The following is a 22762-nucleotide window of genomic DNA, read 5'->3' as shown; positions in this document are numbered from 1 at the left end:
CCAACATTTAATTGTATAGGTTTGAATTTTTGGGTTTAATTTATGTGTTTGAATCTTATATAATTTTTGCACACACAAGCGGAATCAAATTTAAGTAAGATGGTGGGATGATGTTATTTAAGTAAATTAGTTTATCAAAAAATTGTTTATGTAAAATTAAATTTTTGAGCTTACTTTCTGGAAAATTAAGTAATTTTGTGAGATGTTTTTAATCTAATTCTATAACTATGTTGTTCAATTCACACTTATTATTTCAAGCATCATGGTTGTAACGCCCGCGAACCAATTTGTGTATTTTTGGTGTGAGTGTCGATCGACACCCTTGGTGGCATCGATCGACACCATGTTTTTCCGGTTTGGTCGGGTTTGATTTTAATTGCGGGTTGGTTCGGTTTTGGTTCAATTAAATCCCTAATCGTGTTGTTAAGTGTCTGAGACGAGATTGAGGGTTTTGGAAAAGTTTTTTGTCGCCGTTTTGTGAGAAAGAAAGGGAGAAAAAGAGAGAAAAACGTTTCTGAGTTTTCTGGGTTTGTTCTTGGAGATTTTGGAGAGATCTGAGGCTGTAGGAGGGTTATCTGTTGCTGGAAACGAAGGGGGAGCTTCTGGAGGTGTTGTTTTCCACGTTTCTCAATCCAATCTTCCTGTTCTTGAGGTGAGTGCTTGACCATGGTTGATCTAAGCATGAGATCTCTCTTGTTTGTGTGTTTGCTTTGTTGTTTGTGTTGTTTTGTTGCTTGGGTTTGTTGCTTTTGTGATTCCCAGTGATTTCTGAGGTAATTGGGTGAGATTGGGACGGATTTGGGATGGTTTGGAATCGGGATTCGTCGTTCGTGTTCGCGCAGTTCGCGTCTGCAGGTATGGCATCAATCGACACTCAAGGAGCATCGGTCGACACCGTTTGGTGGAGCATCGGTCGACACCCTACTGGCATCGGTCGACACCTTTGGTTCAGCATCGGTCGACACTTTCTTGTGGCATCGGTCGACACTAGTCTCAACCGAGACTTGTTTTTCCTGGTTTGTTGTATTGCTTGTGTTTGTTTGCTTGCTTGACTTGAGGGTCTCATATGCTTGTGTGTATAACCCAGTAGATGGGAGGACGGCCTCACTAAGTATTTATGATAATACTTACGCATCTCAATTGTTGTTTGTGGTGTGCAGGTAAAGGAAAAGTGTGATCGTGGAATCAAAGGCGATGAGGAGGAGGATGTTCTAGAGGCTTGATTGATTGTGGTCTAGCTGATGTTAGGTTGCTAGATTAAGTCATTGGAACATTGTAGGATGTTAGCTTTTGGTTATTTCTTTGTTTGGATTATGATGTTACTGGATTATTTATGTTGGAATATTATTGGAATTGTTTTATTTGGTTATCCGCTGTTATTGATTGTTGTTAGGATGTTAGTGGGTATGGGACCACTAGTAAATGAGGTATAAAAAAAAAACGGGAAGGGTTGTTTCATTTTGGTGTCAGAGCCCTTACGGTTCTAGGTCTAGGGTTCATTGTGCTTTTGCTGTTGATGTTTAGGATTCCATGCTATGATTGATTGTGTGAGTCGGTCAATTGAGTGTGGCATGAAGTCCTAGAACATCCTCTTCGAGCCTGTGTTGTGATTCCACGGTAAGTTGTGTTTCTTGTGTAATAGAATTATTGTTTGCTTAGCCTTCTGTTCTTGGATGATACAGATGGTTAGGGGTGAGGATGCTGTTGGTCGCGGTCGTGGTCGTGGGCGTGGTCGTGGTCGGGGTCGGGGACGAGGTCAGGTTCCTGAGGCCAGTGTGAGTGTGACCCAGAGCATGGCCAGTGAGGAGGTGGCGGAGTCACAGGTTCATCCTAGTGTGTCTGGAGACCAGGCTGGTTTGGGTGACGGCAGGGCGGATGGGCCCGGTGTCGGTCACTGTGTTGCCCCGGGTGTGGGGGTTGCAGCGGGAGGTGCTCCAGGCAGGGAGGATGTCTTGATGGACTTGCTAGCTCAGGTTTTGCAGCGACTTCAAGCAGTTGTGCCGCCAGTGGTTGGTGGGCAGGATCCAATAGTGCCGCCAGTGGTTGGTGGGCAGGATCCGGTAGTGCCGCCCGTGGGTGGTGGGCAGGGTCCAGCGGTGCAGCCTGTGGTGGGTTTGCAGGCAGGTGTGCAGCCAGGGGCCGAGGTTGTGGATGCTCAGTATGTGCGGATGATGGAGCAGCTGCGGCATGTGGGAGCAGGGTATTTCTCAGGAGGTACCGATCCGAGTGTAGCGGATGAGTGGAGAGAGCGGATGGAGGATATTTTCCTTTCGCTTAGGTGTCCCGACCGGTACAGGGTGGATCTGGCAGTGTTTTACTTGTCAGGAGATGCTCGTGTGTGGTGGAGGTCGGTGACAGCACGGAGGATGCAGAGGGGTATGTCTTGGGGAGATTTTGTGGGGGAGTTTAACTCCAAGTATTTTCCTCAGGAGGCTCTTGATCGTATGGAGGCACGGTTCTTGGGTTTGACTCAGGGGGACCGTACAGTGCGGGAGCTGGATGCAGAGTTCAGTCGGCTTGTGGGGTATCCAGGCAGGGCATGGGAGCCAGAGGCGGCTCAGGTGCGGAGGTTTTTGTTGGCTCTGCGGGATGATTTGAGGACTCGGTGCACAGTGAGGAGCTATGCTACGAGAGTAGAGCTGGTTGAGGTTGCAGCTGGGATAGAGGATGACTTGAGGTCACAGGTGGTTGTGGTCAGTTCTTCGGTGCAGCCACAGCAGTCTCAGCTGCTTTCTGTTCCTAGCAAGGGCGGCAAGCCTGCGCAGGGGCAGAAGAGGAAGTTTGATGCTATGCAGAGATCGAGGCACGGGGTGCGAAATGCTTTGGGTGTGGTAGTAGGGACCACAAGGTGACTAGCTGTCCACAGAGAGGTGAGCAGCAGGGAGTGACAGAGCAGCGGGCGGTGACGGAGCCGCGGACAGATACTCGGGTGTGTTACTACTGCAGAGAGACGGGGCATATCAAGCCTCGTTGTCCCAAGTTGCAGCAGAGGGCGGTAGCAGTGTTGCAGGCTGGAGCTCAGCCAGGGGTGCAGCAGGGTGTGCAGCACGGTGTGCAGCCGGTGGGTTGGATTGAGCCGACGACTCAGGTGTACTCGACTCAGGAGCCCGGTGGCACTAGTGCAGGAGCGATCACAGGTATAACTTCTGAGATTCGAACTTAGTCAATTCAATAGTTCAGATTATATATGTTTTTGTTTGTGGTCAAGTGTTAGGTTCTCAACACATGAGGTTTGTGTAGGGACCTTGTTGGTGGGCGGGTTTAAGTCCCATGTTATGTTTGATTCTGGAGCTTCTCATAGCTTCATTACTCCGGAGTGTGCCGTGAGTGCGGGGATCAGAGGGGATTCTGGAGAGCGTTCAGGAGTTGTCAGAGTTGCTGGAGGCAAGTTCCTGAGGGTTATTGGACGAGCTGGAGGAGTTGATATTCAGATCGCAGGAGAGTCGTGGCCAGTGGATTTGCTTATCAGTCCAGTGGAGTTGTATGACGTCATTCTTGGTATGGATTGGTTGCATCGGTATAAGGTGCATTTGGATTGCTATCGGGGTAGAGTGGAGTTTGAGCGTCCAGTAGGGAAGTTGGTTTTTCAGGGTATTAGACCGACTTCGGGGAGTCTCGTGATCTCAGCCGTTCAGGCAGGGAAGATGATCGAGAAGGGCCGGGAGGCCTATCTGGTTACTATATCTATGCCAGAGTCAGTGGGGAAGTCTACGGTTAGCGGTATTCCGGTTGTGGAGGACTTTGAGGATGTGTTCCAGTCATTGCAGGGATTACCACCATCTCGGTCGGATCCTTTTACCATTGAGCTGGAACCGGGGACGATGCCGTTATCCAAGGCTCCTTACAGGATGGCTCCAGCAGAGATGGCAGAGCTGAAAAAGCAGCTGGAGGATTTGTTGGGCAAGGGTTTTATCCGTCCTAGTTGTTCACCGTGGGGAGCTCCGGTGTTGTTTGTTAAGAAGAAGGATGGGAGTTTTTGGTTGTGTATTGACTATCGGGGTTTGAACTGAGTTACTGTGAAGAACAAGTACCCTCTCCCGAGGATTGATGAGTTGTTGGATCAGTTGAGGGGTGCTACTTGGTTCTCCAAGATCGACTTGGCTTCAGGTTATCATCAAATCCCTATTCATGAGGCAGATGTGAGGAAGACAGCCTTCAGAACGAGATATGGGCACTATGAGTTTGTGGTGATGCCGTTTGGGTTGACAAACGCGCCAGCTGCGTTTATGAGATTGATGAACAACGTGTTCCAGGAGTTTCTGGACGTGTCAGTCATCATTTTCATCGACGACATCCTGGTATATTCTAAGAGTCCTGAGGAGCATGCAGTACATTTGAGAGCAGTGTTGGAGAAGCTGCGGGAGCAGAAGTTGTTTGCTAAGCTGAGTAAGTGCAGTTTCTGGCAGCGTGAGATGGGGTTCTTGGGTCATATTGTTTCAGCTGAGGGAGTTTCAGTGGATCCGGAGAAGATTCAGTCCATCAGGGAGTGGCCGAGGCCGCAGAGTGCCACTGAGATTCGGAGTTTCCTGGGGTTAGCAGGTTACTACAGGAGGTTTGTTCGGGGTTTTGCGAGTATGGCTCAGCCGATGACTAAGCTTACAGGGAAGGATGTCCCGTTTGTGTGGTCACCAGAGTGTGAGGCAAGTTTTGCAAGTCTCAAACAGATGTTGACTACAACGCCGGTGTTAGCACTGCCTGAGCAGGACGAGCCTTATGTTGTGTATACAGATGCTTCTAGAGTGGGGTTGGGTTGTGTACTTATGCAGCAGGGGAAGGTTATAGCCTATGCTTCGCGGCAGTTGCGGAAGCATGAAGCTAATTATCCTACCCATGATTTGGAGATGGCAGCAGTGATCTTTGCTCTTAAGAATTGGAGATCCTATCTGTATGGTGGGAAGGTACAGGTATTTACAGATCACAAGAGTCTGAAGTACATTTTTACTCAGCCTGAGCTGAATTTGAGGCAGAGGCGTTGGATGGAGTTAGTAGCGGATTATGATTTGGACATAGCTTACCATCCTGGTAAAGCTAATCTGGTTGCAGATGCCTTGAGTCGGAAGCGGGTGGCTTCGGCTCAGGAGCAGGATATGGAGGTGTTGGTAGGTGAGATTAGTGCATTGAGTTTGTGTGCTATCTCACAGGAACCTTTGGGTTTGGAGGCAGTTGATAGAGCAGACTTGTTGAGCAGAGTGAGGTTAACTCAGGAGAGTGATGAGGGGCTGGTGAATGCCTCTAAGGCTGCGGGTGCAGAGTATCAGGTTTCTGCTAATGGTACTATCCTTGTGCATGGTCGGATCTGTGTGCCCAAGGGTGAGGATTTGAGGCAGGAGATACTGAGGGAGGCTCATTCGAGCAAGTTCTCTATTCATCCAAGAGCGACCAAGATGTACCGTGACCTCAAGCGGTATTATCACTGGGTCGGGATGAAGAAGGACGTGGCTGACTGGGTGGCAAAGTGTGATACTTGCCAGCTGGTGAAGGCGGAGCATCAGGTTCCGGGTGGTTTGTTATAGAGTTTACCCATTCCAGAGTGGAAGTGGGATTTGATCACGATGGACTTCGTGGTAGGTTTGCCTGTGTCGAGGACGTTTGATGCTATTTGGGTCATTGTGGACCGTTTGACTAAGTCTGCGCATTTTCTGGCCATCAAGAAAACTGATGGAGTAGCGGTTTTGGCCAAGAAGTACGTGAGGGAGATAGTCAGATTGCACGGTGTGCCTGCTAGTATTGTGTCTGATAGAGATTCCAAGTTCACCTCGGTGTTCTGGAAGGCATTTCAGGCGGAGATGGGCACGAAGGTGCATATGAGTACAGCCTATCATCCTCAGACTGACGGTCAGTCAGAGAGGACGATCCAGATTTTGGAGGATTTATTGAGGATGTGTGTGCTGGATTGGGGTGGTCATTGGGCAGATCACTTGAGCTTGGTGGAGTTTGCTTATAACAACAGCTACCAGGCTAGTATTGGGATGGCTCCTTATAAGGCCCTGTATGGGAGGCCGTGTCGTACACCATTATGTTGGACTCAGGTGGGGGAGAGGAGCATATTTGGTGCAGATTTTGTTCAGGAGACCTCAGAGAAGATTCGGGTTTTGAGGCTGAACATGAAGGAGGCTCAGGATCGGCAGAAGAGCTATGCTGATAAGAGGAGAAAGGATCTTGAGTTTCAGGTTGGTGATAGAGTGTACCTCAAGATGGCCATGTTGCGGGGTCCGAATAGGTCATTGACAGAGACTAAGTTGAGTCCGAGGTACATGGGTCCGTTCAGAGTGGTTGAGCGGGTGGGACCAGAGGCATACCGGTTGGAGTTGCCTGAGGTTATGCGTGCGTTCCACAAGGTATTTCATGTGTCGATGCTGAGGAAGTGTCTTCACGAGGGTGATCAGTTGTTGGCTAAGATTCCTGAGGATCTTCAGCCTAACATGACTTTAGAGGCGAGACCAGTGAGGGTGCTCGAGAGGAGAGTCAAGGAACTTCGGAAGAAGAAGATTCCTTTGAGGAGAGTCCTGTGGGACTGTGACGGAGTAGAGGAGCAGACTTGGGAGCCCGAGGCGAGGATGAAGGCAAGGTTTAAGAAGTGGTTTGAGAAGCAGACCGTGACTTGAGCTTGTCTAGCCGGGTCCGAGTTGTGGTCCGTGGCTGGAGCGGGTACGGAGTATTCCAGCCCATCTCTCTTGATATTTGGTTGCTTAGGGGTAGTTGGTTGTGCGACTAAGTATTTTTGGTTTTTCTGATGCGGGTTGTTGGCTCCGGTTGTTGTATTTTTGGTTTTTCTGATGTAATTTCATTGAGATTGTAACGATTATGACATTTTTGAGATTAATAAGATGAGTATTTTTCTTTATGTTTGACTGTTGTTGTCATGGGAAAAGAGAAATAGCTCGGGTGTCTATTTTTAGAAAGTTTCCATAAATAGAAAGTTTCTAAAAAGGGAAAGTTTTGTGGAAATGTTAAGGTAGATCTAGCCGGGAGATACTCGTTGGCATCAGTGTTTGTTTTTGCTCAAGGCCGTGCGGGCCCAACTCACGTGATACCGATAGCTCGATGGACTTTGTGGCCAGAGAGTGGGAGTGGTATGTTGCTTCGGATGACGATCCGAGAGCGCGCTTGAGGGTGACGACCCAAGAGCGGGATATGTGAGACTCCCTGGATACCGTAGCTGTGAGCCGCGGCTCGGCAGTGAGCCGGTATGTCTCGAGGGTTGCGACCCGAGAGCGGGGGGAGTGGGCGTGTGAGACTCCCTGGATACCGTAGCTGCAGGCTGTGGCCTGGCAGTGAGCCGGTATGACTCGAAGGTTGCGACCTGAGAGCGGGGGGAGTGTGTGTGTGTGAGTGACTTCCTGGATGCCGTAGCTTAAGGCGGTTGGCCTGTTAGCGAGCCGGCATGATTCGTTGGTTGCGACCACGGACGGGGGAAGCACTGAGTTGTGAGCAAATAGTGTTTATGATGCGAGTATATTGGCTAGAGGGAGACCTCGAGGGTCAGTCGGAGGTGTGCGGGCTGTTGCGACAGTGGCACGGGAAACCTTGGCTGACGGTGTTTAGTCCGGTCTGGGGACGTGCAGGCCGTGCAGACGGTGGCACGGAGGTCCTTGGCAGATGGACGGTATTGCGGGATTCGGGGACGAATCCATATTGGTGGGGGAGAATTGTAACGCCCGCGAACCAATTTGTGTATTTTTGGTGTGGGTGTCGATCGACACCCTTGGTGGCATCGATCGACACCATGTTTTTCCGGTTTGGTCGGGTTTGATTTTAATTGCGGGTTGGTTCGGTTTTGGTTCAATTAAATCCCTAATCGTGTTGTTAAGTGTCTGAGACGAGATTGAGGGTTTTGGAAAAGTCTTTTTGTCGCCGTTTTGTGAGAAAGAAAGGGAGAAAAAGAGAGAAAAACGTTTCTGAGTTTTCTGGGCTTGTTCTTGGAGATTTTGGAGAGATCTGAGGCTGTAGGAGGGTTATCTGTTGCTGGAAACGAAGGGGGAGCTTCTGGAGGTGTTGTTTTCCACGTTTCTCAATCCAATCTTCCTGTTCTTGAGGTGAGTGCTTGACCATGGTTGATCTAAGCATGAGATCTCTCTTGTTTGTGTGTTTTCTTTGCTGTTTGTGTTGTTTTGTTGCTTGGGTTCGTTGCTTTTGTGATTCCCAGTGATTTCTGAGGTAATTGGGTGAGATTGGGACGGATTTGGGATGGTTTGGAATCGGGATTCGTCGTTCGTGTTCGTGCAGTTCGCGTCTGCAGGTATGACATCGATCGACACTCAAGGAGCATCGGTCGACACCGTTTGGTGGAGCATCGGTCGACACCCTACTGGCATCGGTCGACACCTTTTGTTCAGCATCGGTCGACACTTTCTTGTGGCATCGGTCGACACTAGTCTCAACCGAGACTTGTTTTCCTGGTTTGTTGTATTGCTTGTGTTTGTTTGCTTGCTTGACTTGAGGGTCTCATATGGTTGTGTGTATAACCCAGTAGATGGGAGGACGGCCTCACTAAGTATTTATGATAATACTTACGCATCTCAATTGTTGTTTGTGGTGTGCAGGTAAAGGAAAAGTGTGATCGTGGAATCAAAGGCGATGAGGAGGAGGATATTCTAGAGGCTTGATTGATTGTGGTCTAGCTGATGTTAGGTTGCTAGATTAAGTCATTGGAACATTGTAGGATGTTAGCTTTTGGTTATTTCTTTGTTTGGATTATGATGTTACTGGATTATTTATGTTGGAATATTATTGGAATTGTTTTATTTGGTTATCCGCTGTTATTGATTGTTGTTTGGATGTTAGTGGGTATGGGACCACTAGTAAATGAGGTATAAAAAAAAACCGGAAGGGTTGTTTCAATGGTATTTTTGAATTACATAAAATTTATAAGTTTTCATGTTATGAATTTCAGAATAAATTATGAACATAATCAGTTATGTTTTGATTTGAAATGATACCATCATTTTATGCATTGCCTTATATCTACCTACTATTTTCCTCAATTTTCATTTTTGTTTATATTACTTCTCATTTTTGACTTATTATCTTGAAACACTTGCGAATTTATGATCATTAATTTGATTTCAATTCCTTCTCTCTCTTAAAAGCTCAAACATTCTATAAAGTTTGGTTTTCTAAAAACAACTTATTACCATACAAACGCATCCTCTTTCAGACTATTGTGAAAACTACAACATTTACATTCTATTTTATCCTAGATTCAATCTCCAACAAACAACAAAACACCGGTAAAAATAGTATTGTTGTTCAGATCATCCGTTTTTGGGAAGTTCCTAACTTTAGAAGACATATTATCTTACTAAGCTTTGAGTATTTTTTCCAAAAATGTCAATTATTTTTACGTTGTTCATCTTTTGATGCAATCATTTTAAAACAATTAGAAAATAAAATAAATAATTATAGGTGTATTTGATTTTAAAAGAATTTTAATATATAATGATTCTGGGTGTCAGATTCTCATAGTAAGAGTTAGAAAGAAACCTTACTATATTATATTATCTAATAATAAAGTAAAGTCTTTTTTTGAGCAAGCTCCAAAATATTGTCATTTGATGCTGTCTTCTTTCACAAGTGTCATTTTGTTTCTTTAAATTTTTAGTATAACAAATTTATTCAATTGAATTTAAATAATAAATTTTCTCTTAACAAATAATTTGATTATTAAATAGTTTAAGGATATAAGATTATAATATATATATATATATTTGGTTGTATAGGATAATGTCAAGTAATAATTGGCTGTTTTATTTTCACACTATAATATAAATAATTCACATGATCTTGATATTACATTATTTCATTTCATTTTTAATCCATTTAAAATAAAATAAATTATATTTTAATATATAATTTCTAAATAACTAAATGAGAATTGAATATATTTTTTGTGATAAAGGGATAATTGTATATATTTTTGTTTAAAGAGAGAAGTGAATATATATTAAAATTCATGATTTGATTAGCTAAGATGCCCTTTCATAGATCTATATTTATAATATATAACTCTTGAATATATATTTTAAAATAGACAATTTTAGTTATTAATTCACAATAATGTATTTTTATAAACCGACACATTTTTTATTAACTTTTCTCTTCCATCTCATCAATCCCATATTTTGTACTAACTCTCATGTTTGTAACTTTCATAATATTTATAGTAATGTAATGAATGATTAATAATAACATTTAGAAATATTACATATATAAGAAAATATATTAATATGTAATGATTGCATATCTATAACTCTCACATAGTTTATCTGACTCCTATAACAATGAAATTTCCCTCTGTTTTAATTTAGTTATCGTTTTAGATTTTCAATGAAAATGTTTGGTGAATATTCCAGTTTTATCCGTTCTGTTTTAATGTTCTGACCAATGAAATATTTATAAAATATATTAATAAAACAGACAATTTAATAAATTTTTTTTATTTGTGTGAGAAAACCTTTAACGACAAGTAAAAAACCGGAGGAAGTATAAATTACATTAAACTAATAGATAGAAATTGATATAAAAAATAGTGTGTTTATTATCCAATTAAATAATAAATTTTCCATATGCTCTTAACTACAATTTTTCTTATAAATAAAAGATACATATTTTACTAACCCTCATATCTCAAATCTCAAATAATATTTTTATTTACTTAATATTTTCTTAACTAAAAATCTCCAAAATCATAAAAATAATATCCAATATCAAATGAAACTAAATCCGTGCGTAGCACGGAATGACTATTAATATATATATATATATATATATATATATATATATATGTGTGTATATAGTGTATCTCCTTTATTATATGCATGGTATTATTGTTATCATTTTAGTTATATTTCCCTCACACGTTGATACAAAGTACTAGTAACTTTATTCTGCTATGCCATTGTACCTTGTTTTCTCCCGAGATAGTATAAGAATTTTAGGTTTAAGAGTTTTGAATTTACTATGGTTGCTTGTCTCCGGTATTTGGCAAGCCGTGGTGACACTTGTTTGATTGGCATTTGGCGAGACCACTTGTCTCACTCAAACTTGAAATCTTTTAGTTATAAATACTGATCCAATAATCTTAGTTTTATAAATTTTAATTTTTTGGATTACCTTTAACACGACTTGTTCATGTTGTTGTTAAATTTGAAAGCTGAAAATTATATTATCCCCTCAAATGATAATAAATATTTATAATTATGTCATATATATAGTAAAATTAATTATGCAAAATAGAGTATATCTCTCAACTTTGAGTCGTTCCAAGTCTAAAGTAACTATACAATTACCTATGTAAACCTAATTTAAGCTGAATAAAATGACACCAAAAATCATATTGAGTCATTAAATAGTAACCTTTTGTTACAATTTTTTTGCCTCTGGAGTAAACAACAAATGGCACTGGATTCTAATTCTTAAGCTGACCAGAAAAAAAAATAAAAAAGAAGAAACAAACTTCTACGAAAATAGGAATATATTTTTGAAAATAATAAATTTCGTCTTTGTCTCACTCTCTCTCTCTCTCTCCAACTTTTTTGTAATTTCTTGTTTCTGCAGGAGGTAGGAACAGTGGTACAATAGGAGGAAGCAGCCGTCTCTGTAGTCTGTAGTCATTAGACGACAAATAGAGTCTGTCTCCGTACGTACAAAGAGAGCCACGCTTCCCTCTCCTCCCCATTCCCTGCACCTGACCTGACCTGACCTTTCTCTATAACAATCCCCAAATTCCCAAAATCTCTTGAGAAATTTTTCTTGTAAAACCCCAAAAATCACTTTCTTCTTCTTCTCCTTCTCCTTCTTCTTCTCTCTCTCTCTCTCTCTCTCTCTCTCTTGTTACTTTTTCGTTTTGTCCCTTCTGCTCTGTTCTTCCTTTTTCTCAGAAATCATAAAGGCTTCAACTTTTTCTTTTTTCATGTTTGAAGAGACGAAGAACAAGTTCATGGATTTTGGGTTTTTTCCTAGTGATTTGAGACAACGAGGTTCGTATTCTGATCTGGGTTTTGGTGGGTTTCCTCTACCGTCTTCTGTTTCCAATGGGTTTCACTTTTCCGGCCACCGTACAGCTCCTCCTCCGATCACAAACCCTTTTCTAAACCTCAACACTATGGCTTCAATGGCGGCGGATACTGATCTGGGTTTGTGTCAAAGCCTCCGTAAGCTTAGTATCTCCGATGAAAGGAGCAGTTTTTTAACTCCGGTGTTGAACCAATCTGGTTTTCACGGTTCCAGAAGCAGCTTCCATGGGTGTTCTAAGCTTGACCTGGGTCCTGAGGGTTTAGTACAGAGCTTTCATCATGGTGAAGCTTCTTCTATGCGTGGTTATGGTGATTTTCACAGGCTGGACCAAGATCTGATGAGAGCTCGTCGTGAAGGTTTTGTGCAGAGCTTTCATGGCGAATCTTCTATGAGTCGTCGTTATGTTGGTGTTGATGATGATCACAGACTCAGATTGCTTGGTTTACAAGAAGCTGGTAACCCTAACCCTAGCTTTAACCATCCGAGAGGGTTTACAGAGAACATGTCTCTTCGTAACAGAGATTACATGTTCGAGCATTTCAATCAACAAATCCGACGAGACGTTTCTCTGATTCCACAAAAGTCTCGACTAGATTTTCAAGAAAACGATGTGTTGGACCCATTGATGTACAGTGGAAACAGGACTGTTCCACCATTTTCAGCCATGGGAGGTTCTAGGGAGCTTGAAGGTCTGAAGAACAACACGTCTTTCGAGGAAGAATTACTGGATCTGCCACTAACCCTTGCTTCCATGGTTGATATCTACGGCTCTGTGTACTTAATGGCAAAGGATCAATTGGGTTGTCGATGCTTACAGAAGCTAATCGAAGAAAGAAGATTTCTTGATGTAATGATTATATTCGAGCAAGTGATTAATCATGTCACTGAGCTTGGAATGGATCAGTTTGGTAATTATTTCGTTCAGAAGCTTCTTCAAGTCTGTGATGAAGAACAAAGAACTCAAATCCTCATTAGGTTGACTTCAAAACCTGGACTTCTTGTCAAGATCTCCATCAACAACTATGGGTAAAGCTTCCTTACCCTTTTAACTGATGAGTAGAACACTTTGGAATATCATAGCATTGTGCATTTAATGTTTCAAAATATTGTTTTTATAATGACCTGAAAAAGTAAGAACTAGACACGTTTAGCATTTTTTTCTCAAAAGCAGAACTATTAAGGAGAGAGATGAAGTTTTTTGTTGCATATTTATGGGATTATGGATGAGATCTTTCTTTGTTCGAGAAAGAAGAAAACTAAGCTATTTTAGGAAAGAAAGAAAAAATCAGATCTTTGAGAAATTTGTCAGCTGCGTTCATAGAGAAAAAGGTGAATTGTTTTGACTGATTTAGACAAAACTTAGACCTTTGAAAAAAACATTTCAACTTCATGTGGTTAAACCTTTGACTTAACTTGATGGATCAAGTTTTTGGAAATCTTTGGTTTTGCTATATTGTGATTAAAGATGAAGGCTTTTTTGATTTGATGTTTTCAAAATGGGGCAGGACACGGGTGGTGCAGAAGCTGATTGAGACGGTGAGTACAAAGGAGCAAATCAGTCTGCTTAAGTCAGCTCTTAAACCGGGATTTCTCTCTCTGGTTAGAGAATTAAATGGAAATCATGTGATATTAAGTTGCCTGAGGTTCCTTGACCCTAATGATAAAAAGGTTTGGACATAAACTCTTCTTTATTTAACTCATCTTGTTGGAAATGTTCTTATGTCTTGGTGATATGTAAGTGATAATAATATATACTCTTGTACAGTTCATTTTAGAGGCTGCTACCAAGTTCTGCACAGAGATTGCGACTCATCGCCATGGATGCTGTGTGCTTCAACGCTGCATTTCATACTCGGTTGGGGAGCAACATGAGAAGCTTGTTGGTGAAATATCCAGAAACGCTCTTCGCCTTGCTCAAGACCCTTACGGGTAACAGTACTTATATATGTAGTTCTGCTAGAAGAATTCAATACTGTTATCATATTATGGTTAACCTACAGGTTCGTCTAAAGAACAAATGATAGGCGTTGAGTGTTCAATAAATTAACTTAAATATTATAGATATATATGTTACGTTACATAAATTGTTACTAAAATACTTAAATGGAAACGGGCTGGATATTGCTAGCTAGAACTTGCATTATTATTGTGAATGATGATCATATCTTCAACTTTGGATCTTCCTTTCATGTGTTGAAATTTGATGGCAGGAACAATGCATTATTATGGTGAATGATGCTCAAATCTTTAACTTTGGAGCTTTATAATATTGTTATGTGAAATTTGATGGCAGGAACTATGTGGTGCAATACATAATAGAGAAGAACGTTGGAGGAGTGAATGTAATGTTCCAGTTGAGGGGGAATTACGTGAGATTAGCTACACAGAAGTTTGGTAGCCATGTGGTGGAGAAATGCCTCAGGTATTATCCGGATAGCAGATCCCAGATCGTGCATGAACTCGTCTCTGTTCCAAACTTCGCACAACTTGTTCAAGACCCTTATGCGAATTACGTTATCCAGGCAGCTCTATTCAAAACCAAGGTCAGTTAACTCTTGTGATCACATTTGATGATTCGGACTCGAACAGATTAGTAACCGAACTGATTGGATTGAACAGGGCTTTGTTCGAGCGAGCTTGGTGGAGAAGTTACGAAGATGTGAAAACCTTAAGATGAGTCCATATTGCAAGAGGATATTCTCCAAGAACCTCTGGAAAAAGTGACTTTCAGATGTAACCCCTCACGCAAGAAACCAGATGTTGTTGTTGTTGTTGTTCTCATAGTAGGATTTGACTTGACTGTTTGATCTTTAATTACTAAAAGAAGAGCTCTTTTGTGGTCTCTATCTTTGAACCTTACAAGACGAAGAGCTCCTTTTGTTGTCTCTGGCGTTTGTTTGGTGTTTTAATTTCTTGATGTTGTTTGTTTTTGTAGTCTTGAAACTGTGACCAGACGAGTGATATGTTCTTTACTGGTATAATTTGTTGGTCTTCTGAGTTAAAAATCAAAATTGATTTTAATTTCAATATTTTTTCTTCTTTTAAAATAATTGCCGTTCCGGATTAGACATACATTTCTATTTATGTGAGCACTAAAGCATGAAACTTTATGGCCTAATCCATATGGTTATGAATTTATGATATACCCAAAAAGAAATCCACTAAAGTTCTCTGTCGTTACAAGCTACTACGATCCAAAACTTGTTCATCAAATAACAATACCTCTTCTCTCCTTACTATACCCGTCTGGCACTCTGAATCTTGTCTCCCTGCGTTTCCTTTTATGTCAAAACACAGAGCAACAATATTGTTCTACCTAAGGCAAGCACGTGAGGTCTGCGTGCTGATTCCCACGACTGTAGACTGGGCTGTTCAGTGGGCTTTATCTTTTGACCTTTCTATTAATAAAAATACAACTATTCATTCATACAAAACGTTTTAAGAACAGAGGTTCCATTGTTGTCAATAACATATGAAGAAGCTTAGTCGGTACAGCCAGACATGGTTTATAGCATTCTTTTTTTTTTTATAAAAAAGAAAGTACTATTTTATTTTTAGGTGATGAATGCGGCCGATGTTTATTTTTTATGGTTGTTGGTTTTAAGTGATTTTGGTTTTTAGATTTTGGCTTTTTTTTTATTTTAAACATATTTAAGTTTTAAAACAATTTTGAATGGTGAATTGTATTTCTAGTTCTTTTCTTTACAAACGAAAAAGAGAAGAAAATGATTAGTGAGTTTTTAATACTGAATCTTGAATATAGTGATTTTAGTTTTTATTAACAATTGCAAAGAAAAGCTAAAAACTGGTTTTTCTAACTTTTAGGAAATTTATTAATTCTAAAAGCTTAATGAGAAAAATGGTTTTTAGAAAACAAAATCCAAAAGCTATAGTAGAATCCACCATTATTGTAGCCCTAAAACTTTAACTCAATCACATGTGATATCTTACTGCACTTCCATAAAACCACACGGTAGCTAGTAGCTACTATGACGATCAGTCGATCAACCATCTTAATAACATTAAAAGAGAAGTACAAAACTGAATATGTCCAAAATGTTGGTTTTATTTACTTCAATTGCCACTCAATTAAGCATAATAGAGATAATTAATTGAAATTGACAAGGGTATAATTGAGTTATCGAAAATTCATTAAAAGATCCAATACTCTACTATTATAGGATCCTTAATTGTGAAAGCCAAACTATTTTTATTTTGGTTACGTCTCTATTTGTTCGGCTGACTTTATTTATCCCAACACAAAATATAATATATCTTAGATTTAATCTTATGAATTATCATATAAGTAAGATGGTCATAAGTCATAACATGTAACCGATGTAGGAAATTTTTTTTGGTTGTAGCTAGATCATATTTAATTATTTTACCTTTTAAATTCTAAATTAAACCATATTTAAAGAGTAGCTTTAAAATTAAATTACAATTATTATGACACACAAATTAAATTACAAGTATTATTGGTATATAACAAGTATTATGATTCAATCTTAAACTAAAAATATTAAAAGTGTTGAAATAAAGTAAAAATATACATAATCAAAAATTGTAAACGGATCATGTATTGTTTTTTAAACATGTCGTTTATTTTAAATCTAGATCTTATGTTTAACCGGATTTAGAACAAAATATCTGTTTATTTTTAAACTGGTCATGTAATTTGTGCTTTTTTTTGCAAAGAGCAGTAGAATTTTACATAATTAATAAATTTAATTGTTTATCACTTATCACTTGAAAATATAGTATCCTTACTTTTCAATTATAATAGTTGTCACAATTAAGAACATTAATGACATCAAATATATTAAAAACAAAACATATGATCATCTTTTATTTCTTTGTCCAAAAAAAAAATGATCATCTTTAATTTCTAAAAATATAGTATACATTGAAATAATAAATTATGTTATAAACCGAAAGTGTTATATCGCGTTGTATCACATCTTAATCAGTATCCACATTTAAACCTATCAATTTAACCAAAGTATGTTGGATTGATGCGACTATGAGTCAAAATAGTTCAATCAAAACACATACATTTTGATTTTCTACGTGTCAAAAACACATATATACTAACAGGTAGGATGATTTTCTACGGATTAACAATTTTTAAACATGTTGAAGGATGGGTCTATAGCATGATGGATTTGAACTATTAAACCAACACTAAAACTATTAACTTATTTCAAATATCATATAATTATAAACATATGTTGGAATTAATTAAGTTACAAATTATATCATGCATTGCAAAATATACCAACACATCAAAAAAAAATATATATTGTATTACTTTGACTAACATTTAAAAGTTTTAAATATAAGAAAATAATAAAATTTATTTATAATACAAAATAAAATATTCCACGGTGTACCGCGGGTTCGAACCTAGTATATATGGATTTGATTAGCCACATCTAGTCTTAAGATGTTTTATGATTGTAAAATGAAAATAGAGTATTTAATGATAATTTTTATAAAGATTGAGTAAACAATTAAAGAAAAATAAGCAAAACATACGCTAAATATAAACAAAACATAAGTGAATCGTCAACCCTCTTGTGCTGACGATTAGAAAACTTATGAGTATGTTTAGGGTTAATGGGGTACTAAATTCAATAGTGAAACTAGCAGATTTGATTATTGGGTTTGGTCTTATCTTAAACCATATCAGACGAGACCAAACTGCTTAAAGCAAAAAAACTTAACCGAATGGTTTGTGTGCATGAATCATGATTAAGTTGATTGGTATGTTTAAAATACCCACACCCTTAAACTAACAAATTCAAATTCAAACAAAGAATAAGGACATCTCTTTGTTTTGTATAATTTCACATAAAAACATACTAATCAGACTATTATAATAATTCATCTCTACCGAAAGAGAGAAGTAATCACATAAAAACTAACATTCCACAAAACAAAATATATTGACACATAATCATGGAAACACAAACTAATAACGTATTACTTATATATAAACTATATGTTTGGTAAAAGAAGTTAGAGAAGGGACAAGTTCTAAGAAAAAGCAGTGGAGATAGAGAGCATTGTTGGACGAGAATGTGGATCAGACTGTAAGCACAAAAGTGCAACTTTCAAAATCTCTAGGATCTCGTCTTTGATCTCTGCTGTCGGATCTTGTAGCCGGTGGTCGGAAATTTGTTTCAATGATAGAGTCGTGTCCGGAGGGGAAGATGACAAAGTTGAAACTAGATCTCCCGGATGCTCTCCTTTGATCACTTCTAGTGTTAGCACCCCAAAGCTATATACATCACATTTCTCGGTCACTTTCATTGCGTATGCTAGTTCTGTCACATCCAATTTCACAAACATATTAGATACTATGAATTTGTATATGCTGAATCCAAAACAGGATTTTTAAGCATAGACTCAAATCAAACCAAAAAGAGTAACCAAACAAAATCAGTTAGTATTTGAGAAAAAGAAACCAAAGTAAATTTTATTTCGTAACCAAATTTGTAAATGATTTATGTTACAAAATTTAGATGGTCTAATGTTAGATATCTAACTAATGTGTTCTTTTTGTTTTTGTAAAATTTTCATATATTAAAAAGCTGAACCAAATCAAAACTAAAACAAAAATTTCACCTCTAGAAATTTCATAAACGGATAAACCCTAAACAGACCAAACTACAAAATCTTCGTTTTTATTTGGTTATAAACTTATTCAGTTATTTGCAAATCCTAACTGTTTACTTTAATTTGCAATATTTTTGCATTTTTTCTTGGTTACACCTAAACCAAATTCAACCCATAAGCATAAGTTTCTCGAACCGAAACAAATAATTTTGGATTTTAAAATTTTTACATGGTTTAAACTTTAAACCAAATAAACCAAAAATGTCCACTCTAATAATCTAACGGGTGATTTCGACCCGACCCGAACCTACCCGGGTAAAATCCAGATCCAATTTAATTAACGGGTCAAAAAATGTACCTGGAGCAACGTAGCCGTAGGTACCAGCAACGGCGGACCAATTCGAAGAATCCGGCTTAAGAAGCTTCGCCGTACCGAAATCAGAGATCTTCGCTTCGTAATCATCACCGAGAAGTATGTTCCCACTGGTAATATCACGGTGAACAATCGCCGGAGACCGATCATGATGCATATACGACAACGCATGAGCCACACCTTTCACTACATTGATCCTCTTTCCCCAATCTAGCTTCTTCGCTTCGTCATCGCTCCCCAAAACCTTCCTCAAGCTCCCTCTCTCCATGTACTCGTAAACCAGGAAAGTGTTGCGGCGGTGCGAGCAGAATCCGAAGAGTTTCACGACGTTCCGGTGACGTATCTCGGTTAGTGCTCTGATTTCGTTTAGGAACTCTTGTTTTACCGATGGATTTGAGATGGATGAGTCTGTTTCTTCGTTTAGCTTCTTCACCGCCATGATTGCGTTTGGTAGCTTCGCTTTGTAGACTTTGCCGTGTCCCCCGGTTCCGATTAGGTGTTTTGGATCGAACTCTCCTGTTGCTTTGATGATCTCTTGGTATCTGACTTTGCCGTCGAAGCTGAAGATTGATAGTGTCTCGCCTCCTGATTCTGAATCTGTGTGTTCTTCGATTTGTTTGTTTCGTTTACGGAAACAGATGAAGACTCCGGCGCAGACGGAGAGGATGATGATTGCTCCGATGATTGGAACTAGTATGTAGATGATTAGGTTTCGATCTTTGTTTGATTTTTTCTTCTCTGTGGTTGATGAACATGGCTTCAAGGCTTTGTTATCACCACATAAGTCTCTGTTACCTTCTAATGCGTTTGGAGTTGCGTTTCGAAAGGCTGCGTTGTTTGGAATTGGACCTGAGAGGTTGTTGTTTGATACATCGATGTGTGTTAGTGCTAGCATATCTTTGAAACTTGGTGGGATTTCACCTGAGAGATTGTTGTGTGAGAGGTCGAGTCTTTCGAGGTTTTGCAAGGAGCTGAATTGTGATGAGATCTCTCCGTCGAGCTGATTGTAGCTGAGGTCAAGAGTTTGTAACTGAGAAAGCTTTGTTAAACCTTCCGGGATTGTTTGATCCAACTCGTTTCTGCTCAGGTTCATGTAATAGAGCCTTGGCAAGGAGTTGAGCGTTGCGGGGATTTCGAACCCGAATCTGTTTGAGGATAGATCAAGATACTCAAGATTGGATAAGAGTCTGATTCCTGAAGGGATTTTTCCAGATAGCTGATTCCCGTTTAGTTGGAGTTTTGATATACGGTTGATTTTGCTGATTGATTCTGGGAGCTGGCCGGTGATGCGGTTGGAAGATAGGTCGAGCTGACTTAGCTGTGTCATGTTCCAAATCTCAGGTGGGATGGCTCCAGTGATGCTGTTGTTGGAGAGGATGAATGCAACCAGCTTCTGACTTTGTTCCCACTTGGGTGAAAGTTGCCCATGAAATTTGTTGTTGCTGAGATCAATGAAGTTCAGAGTTGGGTAAACTCCGAAAGACTCAGAGAGATCTCCTGAGAAACTGTTTCCTTTGAATCTCACTCTGATCAAGCTCTTGCAATCTCTCAAGCTCTTAGGAACAGGACCTTCGAAGTGATTATCATCTAGCGTGAGATTCTCAAGCTTGCCACTTCTACAGATGGTATCAGGCAAGAAACCGGTGAAGTTGTTGGTGTCGAGTTGCAGGACGGTGAGCTCTGAAGAGTTCGCAATTCCCGGGGGGATCGGACCAGAAAGCTGGTTATCACGGAGGAATAACCATTCCAAAACGGTTAACTTGCCAAATGTATCAGGAACAGGACCAGTGAGTTGGTTCTCACTTATCTCCAAATCAATCATATTTTCCATGTCGCCTAGTTCCGGCGGAATCGAACCAGTAAGCTTGTTGAGGTAAAGATGAAGAATGGCTAGGTTTTTGAGATTTCCTAAGGTAGAAGGAATAGATCCGGTAAGCTTATTTGTGTGGAGGCTAAGGGTATCTAAAGCGGTCATATTACCAATCTCAGGAGGGATTTCACCAGAGAGCTTATTTTCAAACATGTTGAGAAGGGTTACATTCTTCAAGTTACCAAAAGTGGAAGGGATTTTACCGGTTAGGTTGTTTCTATCTAGACATAGCTCTTTAAGGTTGGGTAGGAAACCTATTTCTGGAGGAATTGAATCAGTAAGAGTATTAATAAAGAGGTAGAGGTTAACTAGTTTGGTAAGGTTTCCAAAAGAAGAAGGTATGGGTCCGGTTAAAAGATTGTCGTACAAGGCAATCTCTGTAACCTTAGTTAACCGACCGATTTCAGAAGGAATCGAACCATTTAACTTGTTCTCAACAAGATGGAGAGTATCAAGATTACTCAAATCACCAAGCTCAGGTGGGATTTCGCCAACTAACTGGTTAATGGACAAATCGAAGTAGACGAGTTTAGAGAACTTTCCCCATAGAGGAGATATAGTCCCAGAGAAACGGTTCATACTGAGATCAACATAAGTGAGGTTGGGGAGAGACGAAAAAGGAAAATCTTCGAAAGTACCTTCGATATCAGTATTCGTAAGATTCAACCGCACGATGCTACCGCGCACGCAGGCTACACCATACCAACTGGTGCAAAAACTGCTTGTGTTTGGATTGACCCAAGAAGATAGCTTTGAAGAACTTGTCTGGTTCGTGAAAGTTGACTTCCATTTCAGAAGAGCATTTGCTTCTTCAACGGTCGCGGAAGCTAAAAGAGAAGAGCTCAAAACTATGGATATAATCAAAAGAAGTTGAAGATCACAACCGCGAAGCATTCTCTATCTCTTGAATGAGATAAGTGAATTGGTAAGTTTTTTTTTTTGTTTTTGGTTCTGGGTTTGTGTTCATTGATACAACTTGCACATTACTGTTATCTTAGGTCCTTTATAAAATTGGGAATTCTGATTTCGTTGACTAGTCCGTGATAATTGACATATGGGTTGTCACTTGTTAATAGAGGACAAAGAAGTCAATAGATTGAATTCTCTCTTTAATTATTGGCCGTTTACTTTGTCAAATCTCTAAATTTATCAATTTCACCATTCACATTTATATCAAAACATATCACTGACCTATATATGTAATTGTAAGCTAATTGTTTTTCTATTTATGTAAAAAGATTAAAATATTAGTTAGTCAAATTCTTTGAATGTTGTATTTAATTAAACACTAAAATGGAAGATCGTGACATACTAACATGGTTGGTGGATTTATCCATTAAAAATAAAATATAAAGATTAGCCGCCATGTTTATTTGAATGATAGTTTTAATTATATTTTCCTTAAACTATAGTCTTGTTTAAAGAACTAAATTTATCTGTTTATCTTTTATAATGAAATCTATTAGACAAAAGTTGCAGAGTTTATTGCGTTATTTTTAACACCTTGTATATGAATCGGAACCTTAAATTGTTGAAGTGTATAAAACATGGACGCCTCTAAATATTTAACTACCATATATCCAGAAAATTTGTTTTATTTTTGTTAAACAGAGATTTTTGAAAACAACATAAAATTTAAAATTATTATGAAGAGATCTACGACAAAACTGGTTGACTTTTGAAAGTCTTGCACAAAACTAACTGGCCTCCCCAATGATATCTAATGGATCTTTCTTATTTTATTGAATGTTTTCAATTTATTTAAAATGTTTGTGTCGAACTTGTTAGTATATTGTTTTCTTAGGTCAGGTATTTTAAATTGTTATTATTAAACTAAACATAGCATTCGTTATTACATCTTGGGGTCTCTTTCACTAGTAATT

The 22762-nt window shown here is 39.3% G+C and overlaps 2 protein-coding genes across 2 annotated transcripts; one reads left to right on the top strand and one right to left on the bottom strand.

Moving 5' to 3' along the window:
* The first annotated feature begins 11503 nt into the window (after positions 1–11503).
* Positions 11504–15042, top strand: LOC104720022 (pumilio homolog 11-like). Its single transcript, XM_010437999.2, has 5 exons — positions 11504–13041; positions 13521–13683; positions 13781–13944; positions 14309–14558; positions 14635–15042. The coding sequence occupies exons 1-5, from the start codon at positions 11912–11914 to the stop codon at positions 14737–14739; spliced, it is 1812 nt and encodes a 603-aa protein (XP_010436301.2). The 5' UTR covers positions 11504–11911; the 3' UTR covers positions 14740–15042.
* Positions 15043–17891: 2849 nt separating this feature from the next.
* Positions 17892–22118, bottom strand: LOC104720007 (MDIS1-interacting receptor like kinase 2). Its single transcript, XM_087482661.1, has 2 exons — positions 18995–22118; positions 17892–18344 (listed from the first exon to the last, which is right to left on the bottom strand). Exons 1-2 carry the CDS (start codon positions 21771–21773, stop codon positions 18055–18057), a joined length of 3069 nt encoding a protein of 1022 aa, XP_087338787.1. The 5' UTR covers positions 21774–22118; the 3' UTR covers positions 17892–18054.
* Positions 22119–22762: the final 644 nt, after the last annotated feature.

This window comes from Camelina sativa, chromosome 2 (genome assembly GCF_030686135.1).
Source record: "Camelina sativa cultivar CO46 ecotype springtype chromosome 2, ASM3068613v1".
NCBI classification, from domain to species: domain Eukaryota; kingdom Viridiplantae; phylum Streptophyta; class Magnoliopsida; order Brassicales; family Brassicaceae; genus Camelina; species Camelina sativa.
This window is presented reverse-complemented; position numbering and strand designations above follow the sequence as displayed.

Excerpts from the sequence above, each read along its gene's own strand:
- LOC104720022 (XM_010437999.2), top strand. The coding sequence starts at position 11,912 with ATGTTTGAAGAGACGAAGAACAAGTTCATGGATTTTGGGTTTTTTCCT. Across the intron at positions 13,042-13,520 it reads ATCTCCATCAACAACTATGG|GACACGGGTGGTGCAGAAGC; the intron begins GTAAAGCTTCCT and ends AAAATGGGGCAG. Across the intron at positions 14,559-14,634 it reads CAGCTCTATTCAAAACCAAG|GGCTTTGTTCGAGCGAGCTT; the intron begins GTCAGTTAACTC and ends TGGATTGAACAG.
- LOC104720007 (XM_087482661.1), bottom strand. The coding sequence starts at position 21,773 with ATGCTTCGCGGTTGTGATCTTCAACTTCTTTTGATTATATCCATAGTT. Across the intron at positions 18,345-18,994 it reads CTACGGCTACGTTGCTCCAG|AACTAGCATACGCAATGAAA; the intron begins GTACATTTTTTG and ends TGGATGTGACAG.